This window comes from Porites lutea, chromosome 4 (assembly GCF_958299795.1).
Source record: "Porites lutea chromosome 4, jaPorLute2.1, whole genome shotgun sequence".
NCBI classification, from domain to species: Eukaryota; Metazoa; Cnidaria; class Anthozoa; order Scleractinia; family Poritidae; genus Porites; species Porites lutea.
Genome location: NC_133204.1, coordinates 46722009 through 46729004, shown reverse-complemented (window position 1 = coordinate 46729004; position 6996 = coordinate 46722009). Strand labels below are relative to the sequence as shown.

Here is a 6996-nt window from a genome sequence, read left to right as displayed (position 1 = left end):
TTACATAATGTACGTTCGCTGGATAATTTTTTACATAGATATCAGGACAGAACAACATGGTAAAACATGTTCTCAGTCGTCTTAACTTCAGCTTGGCCTCTTTTTTAAAACTGATTGCCGATGTTCAGGCTAAAATGTGTTCCATTTCTCAGTGCAATAAAAGATGAACATTCGCCTGAGACGTGACGCCGAAACTCTGAAGATATTGGGACCTTTTCACATGAGAGGATTTCTGTTTTAGGACATCGATTTTCAAAGCTCTTCCGGTTATTATGAATAAGTGGTCTAATTTTAACAGAATTTTGAAAATGCTGGCTTACGCAAAACACTTAGTTTGTTGAAAAGCTAGACAGATGCAAGCAAACATCGACAATGAATTATACTGATTATAATTGCTATCCGTAGGGCAGCTGTCTTTAGGATCAAATAATGGCTTTGTTATTACTGAATGTATTCATTTTGTTAAGTTTTTGAAAACAAACGAACGTTATTACTCACATTTCGGATAATGTTTCATTTATTATTCAGTGAACGAGGGTATTAAAAGAAGATACTTCAATCATTTCACCAGTACTGACTGCTTGCAAATATCCCGAGTTGGTGCGGAGAGGGCAAAGCGGAAGCGCTGGAGGCAATAAGCTTTGTACTTTAAATTAGCATGGAGCCGTGTTAAACGTGATATTACGGGTTGAAAACACAAAAAACGAATTTTCCAGATAAAATCAAGTGTCAATAACATTATTTCGCTGGCATGAAAAGTTCAATTTTGTATGAGAAATCGATAACCTACTGCCAGTTATTTAGAGTGTTTATAGATAATTTTTTTAACCATAGGTTCGATGAACGCAAAATGGTTTTTCAATTTCTTTAATCATCAGTCCGTGTGGAAATGAATCTGCCACTCAAAAAAAGCAAAATTTGACGCTGAAATTAAAAAGCCAAAATTAACACCTATAACGATCGGACTGTGTAGATTCAGACTTATTTCAGATCAGTAAACCAATCAAAATTGCATATCATTAAGCAAAAACAATGCGTCCAGCAAATAACAAAAATAATCTTTGCATATTTCTTTGAATTGGCTCGTTAATGATGTCTCCTAAAATTGGCTGATTTAAATGCGAGCTCACCATATTAATCGGGAGGTTGTACGAGATCTACTCTGAAAAACGAGACAAATGTTGCCATTAATAACGTTTCTTTACGTTACCTTAAGTTTTCTAATTACTTCAGATAATCTTTTGCTGATTTTGGCTGTTAAATCGACTCGTTCCCTCCAAAAGGCGGCGAATTTTTCACTGGTTTCTTTAGCAGTGGCTGATTTATTTGTTGGCGTTATTGTGTTGCCCTTGAGAATTGTGGAAGCACAGGCTTTCAGTTGGTCGCGAAGTATATTCTGGTGCCAGTGTTCCTTGAGTCTGACTTTGTTCAGCTTGTCAGCTACGATGCTGAACCTTTTGATTCTAACGATTGAACGTTATTGCGCTATCATCGTACCTCTTTTTTACCAAAGCAAATTCTCCTCGCGGAGAATTTTCTACGCCATAGTAGTAGGTTGGATCGTGGCTGTCATGGTATCATTCCTACCATTTGTAGGCTTAAAGCACAAAACTGCTCAGGAGCGAAGCAATCAGCACAGAATTTGTAGATTCGCAGACACGATGAGCGCGGAATATCTGTCATTTTTTTCTGCCGTTGTTGTTTTATTTCCAACTTTATTTATCAGTTATGCCTACGTTAAAATTTTCCTGGCTGCAAGCAAGCTTAGACGTCGACTGAACTCTCTGCAGATTCCCAGAGAAGGAGAGGAAATTATGTCGGCGTTGAAGGAGTCGAAAACCGCGAAGAACATTGGTGAGTTGTACTTCATGTTTAACCATGCATTTTACCCAAAGGAAAGAATTTCCAGGGCAACGATTCTAGACAGCAACACGGCGATGAAAGTAAAATAGAGTTTTCTACCAACGACACTAAAGGAAACGAAAATTAATTTGGAAGAAAAAGTCTGCTATCTGCTTGAACGCCTGACTTCAAGATGCAATAAATATTATAATAGACTTCTCGGCTCCTGAATTCAATTAATTTTCCGATCTCTTTAATAAGAGATTTTTGATGTCTGGCTTTTCTCTTATTCTTTTTTGGAATTTAACTGAATTATATTCGGTTTAAAACAATTAAACAATTCAAGCCATCAAACCCCGTTCTTAGAGATGTCACTGATCTGTTTTTAAAGTCCTGTAGACTGATAAATTCAGAAACTCGCTTAAACGAAATTTTATTTAATAGGGAGTTGTAAATGAAAAAAAGAAGAGAAAAACCAACGGGTATTAATGCATGCATGCATTTCGCGCCGTATGCGACCATCAGTGTCTAAAATACGTTGCTTGTTTGAAACCTTTTTGTTTTCTAAAAGCATACAACTACACAGCTGGTGATCACAATCTAAATATATTCTTACACTCACATTGACATATTAATAATAATATGAACATCGAGCTATTTTGTCTATTAAAGATACGCAGTCAACCGAAATACTGAGAAAATATCATTTTTGCTGTCTAAGACTGGCCTATGGCAATAGCCCAGTTTTGGTTTATTAAAATTCAGCTCACGCTCTAAAATTATATTATGATTCTGTTACAGTTTCCCTGTGAGGTCTTCTGCCTAATCTATAGGTCAAGGTTGAACTTTTATTATATAATTTGATACTCTTTACTCTGTGCCAAATTCTGGAACCTGATTCGCTGATTGAAGCTGTGTTTTATGATGGCTTTAATAACGCACTTCCGTGCTTTAATGACTTTTTTCCATGTTAGTGACCTCTAGACTTAGATGGCGAAGGAGTTTTTCAGAACTTTGAATTATCTTAGATTTGTATGATCTTTCCGGTGAGAGCAATTTGGTCGCGTTCAGTACTTTCAATAAAGAATAAAGAGGTATTGATTTTGAAATGAAAGGAATTCTAAAGAAACTATACAAATTCAGCTGTTTTTTGGCCCACCATCGTCGTCGTCATCAAAAGCCCCACTGGTACTTGAGGAGACGAACTTAGCACTCCTTGCTGATCACGCTTTTAACAGCATCCAGTTATAATTTTTTTAGATTATAGGATGATGACATTGTAAAAACTATCAAAATGTGTCATAAATGTCTTTGAAGAAGCAGACGGTTTCGGGTGTATAACCATTCTTCGACTCTCTGTAGTAAACTGGCCTGTCATTTTCGGCTTCAGGAAGGACATTTATCTTCTGCACTTTAAGTACTTTATAGGAAAGGACCAGAAAATAACTCGGATTATTGGAAGCTCGTAATTGGTTTTAAGTGTTTAAAAGATGATTTTAATGGTTTTTTCCAAAAACTAAGGCGAATAGATGTGGCTGCTTGGTTCAGCAGACGTTCGTGAGGAAGGAACGCTTGCCGAAGCCTCGCGCCATGTAAACGAATCCCGATAATTGATCCGGGAGATTTTTGTTTGTGGGATCTGGCGTGATCCAGCAAATTTTTGCTGTGGAATCCGGAATCCTGGGATTTGGAATCTGGAATGAGCTCAAGGAATCCGGAATCTTACTAACGATTGGGATCCAGAATCCAAGTTTCATTGACAAAGAATCCAGAATCCATGGTTTGAAATCCAGAATCCAAGACTTTCTTAGATTCCCTTACATTTGGCAGAAGTCCATGATACAGCTGCGCTGATCGCGGCTAGTGCGCTCTGACCATATACATTATAGGCCACGCTGCCGAACCTTTTGTGTCTACAACTTCAAGAAATTTCAATCTCGATGATTTTTACGATGCATCTCTTTGTTTTTTTTCCAGGAATAGTGGTCGGCGTTTTCTATCTGTGCTGGATTCCATTCATGGTAGCAGTCATCCTAAGTGCTTTTTACAAGAATTTGGTAACTCCTGTTGTAGTTCTCGTCATATCTACACTTGTCTATAGCAACTCTGCCATGAATCCAATCCTTTACGGCTATTTAAATCGCGAGTTTCGTTTAGCTTATAAGAGACTGTTTCCGAGGGTTTCTTGGCCGTGCAAGTGGATGGTCCACGTTCATCAAGGAAGATTCCGAAGTTATGATTTGTCAACCTTTTCAGTTGGAGATGGCACTGGTCATTCTCAGGTACATGTTGGAGAAGGAACGGTGCCCTGTGACAGTGCCTTTTAATAGTTGCATGACGTGATAGCCGAAACGTGTCCCTATCGTACGCGTTCTCTTTGCGCGAACTTTAAGTCGCCCTTTCTAATTATATAACATCTTGTTAAAGAGATAGTCATTGCTTTAAACTGCGTGACTGGTTCTTCGTTGATAACCATCGGCTTAACATCACCAAAGTCACAAAGTTAGCATGCACAATCAGTTGGGAGGTATGGACAGTACTATACGCAAGCGCATAGCCGTATCACCCGGGCTGTGGTTTAAGGGCTGTGGTAGCCATGGGCATCTGTTTGGCCATCGTTAAGGCGCAACCGCAAGGAATGGCCGTCAAACCACTGTACAGTCAAATGCGCTTTTAGAGATTCTCACTACCGGGGCGTGTTCAAACGCACTTCCTTAACCGCCAGCTCCACCATGTGGTATACATGTGGTGGCTGTTGGCTGGGAACCTCAAAGCAGTTCTTGGCAGCTAGCTCGAGTTAGGATTGCTTATATCAAAGTCCCTCGTTGCTCTTTTGTTCCATAAGATTTCTGCCAGGGTTGAGAACTATCTACACGCGTGGAATCACTATCAATGGCGCTCGTGCTTTAAAAAACTCAAACAAACCATACCCTTTCTGTATGATTTAAAGTTCAATGTTATTTAGTTATTTTTCGTTTATTTGCGAGTCTTAATAAACCAAAATTTTTTCGCAGGAAGGTGTTAACATCATATTCGCATTTGACGCGTCTGTGTAAAGAAACAGTGCTCTTGAATTTTGATTTTTTTTTTCGTAAAACTATTGGAAACTATCAGTCACTCAAAGTCTCTATACCTTCGGATATGACTGTTCGATTTTACCAACGACTACTTTTGCTAATGTATAAGTATATACCATGCATATTGCGGAAATTAATCTCTGAAATTAGCTGGAAACCAGTTAATTTCCCCAGTTTTGAATCTCAGCATTTTCGTTGCCCCCGCTCGGGAAACCTTCATGACCGTTTCTTAAACAAGCGATATCTCGATAATTTCCCAAGATTTTTCCTAGTTTAAATGCCTTGCGTGAATAACAAACTATACTCTGACTATCAGAATCGAGTAGATCTGGGAACAAGAATGACGTGAGACGAGAGGCCACTGGTTGAACGCTTAGTGGTTTGGGTCACCTGCTGTTACGGGTGAATTCAACGAAATATAAACACACCTCGACATATCAAATAAGAGGCGTTAAGCCCGACCAGGAAATCTGCCTCCTCAGTAAATATGTTGTGGTAGGCTCTTCCATTCCAAGTGTAACAGATTTGATCTTTTGCTTGTCTGCGGAGGTAAGTTATCGTGAATAGCTATAGATCAGAGAGAAGAACAATTGGCGAAGCTTAAGGAAAGATAAGATCACTGCAGATGATTGCTGTTAGCTCATATATGTCAGTCTCGCTTCACGTATCTCACTTATCGCTTCACGTATCTCACGGCCCACTGATTTATATTCAAATAGGAATCACGTTTCATGAATCGAGGAACTGATATCCGCTGACAAAGTATTCCATCTTTGACATAGATGTCACAATTTTTCTAACAGACGAACGTGCCTGTGCATACCATTAACTGTTCACTTATGGAACTCAACAACGATTGGCAGTCTGACGGCTTTAATTATATTTATCTCTTTTTGAATTTATGTCACAAGATACGGGGCTTTCTTGTTTTCTCCTCCGCTTGACACATGTCTTGAACAAATTTGTAAATGTTCTGAGGTGTTAGGTTCTCAATGATTTGAAGTGCAAATTGAAACGATTAATTGCTTAATTTTATGGCAACTTCAAAGATTTGGTTGTTTGATTATTGTTAAACCAAGTTTTGTAAACTACTTTAGGTAAACACTGAAATTTCAAAACACTGTTTAAATGAGTTTATGAATTCGGGGAACTAGTCCAGCAAATAAATCAGTTGCATCGCCCTTGACAATGGTGATATTGATATTGATATTGATTCAGTCGTGTTACTGTGTCATGTTCTAGTACACAGCATTTCCAGGAGAAACCTGATTCTTTCTTTAATTCTGGTTAACGTAGTATATTTACGTGACATGTTTATCGTTTATTAAGCAAAAAGTAGTAATGTGAAAATGGTTCGATGATTTATTGGCAGCTACTTGTTCTTGAGTGATTGGGTCAGGGTATAAGATTTCGTCAATAATCTGGAATTTTTATCCTGATTGTAAAAAAAAAATCAAACAATATTTTTCAGGTCAGGTCGCAAAACGTACACAGTTTTGTACCATAGAGCTGTCGGTATTTTCTTACATAGTTTTACTGTTTATATTGATTTATTGTTAACTTCACTTTCCGTTTGATTTCCTTTCATCGTAATAGAGCGTACGTATATCAAATTTCATTACATTATTGCATTGTATCGCATTTCATTGGATTGCATTGCGCTGCAGTGGCCAGGACTATGTTATTTATCCTTCAATTTTTTTTACATCTGCTATCTCCTTGTATCCTTCTGTTAGATATTGCTCGATAGAAAAGCTTTTTTGAAATAGAACAAAGTGCCAAACGTTCTACGCTGTCACGCAAAATAGTATTATTTTCATTTTCTATCCGGGGGAAGGGGTTACTCCAAATATTAGCCTATGCGAGGAGTTTGAGCCCAGAATTATCTTTTACGGGCTTCAGGTGTATGAAAAGGACGGGCTTTTTCACGAGTTGGAGTATGTGGAAGAGTAGGGAGATTTGTAGTTCTATTTATGACCGTTATTGAAATGTTTCAAACAGATGATACAATGATTTTAAATTACCGGGTATTATATCCTTTCTTAATATGTCTCATTAACTTCATTCTAAGGGTCTA

At 38.0% G+C, this 6996-nt stretch overlaps 1 protein-coding gene across 1 annotated transcript; it reads left to right on the top strand.

Moving 5' to 3' along the window:
• Positions 1-1088: 1088 nt before the first annotated feature.
• On the top strand, positions 1089-4234 carry LOC140933836 (histamine H2 receptor-like). Its single transcript, XM_073383496.1, has 2 exons — positions 1089-1854; positions 3820-4234. Exons 1-2 carry the CDS (start codon positions 1179-1181, stop codon positions 4167-4169), a joined length of 1026 nt encoding a protein of 341 aa, XP_073239597.1. The 5' UTR covers positions 1089-1178; the 3' UTR covers positions 4170-4234.
• The last annotated feature ends 2762 nt before the right edge of the window (positions 4235-6996 follow it).

Coding starts and splice junctions, on each gene's coding strand:
- LOC140933836 (XM_073383496.1), top strand. CDS start 1,179: ATGTTGCCATTAATAACGTTTCTTTACGTTACCTTAAGTTTTCTAATT. Junction 1,855..3,819: donor GAAAACCGCGAAGAACATTG/GTGAGTTGTACT, acceptor TTTTTTTTCCAG/GAATAGTGGTCGGCGTTTTC.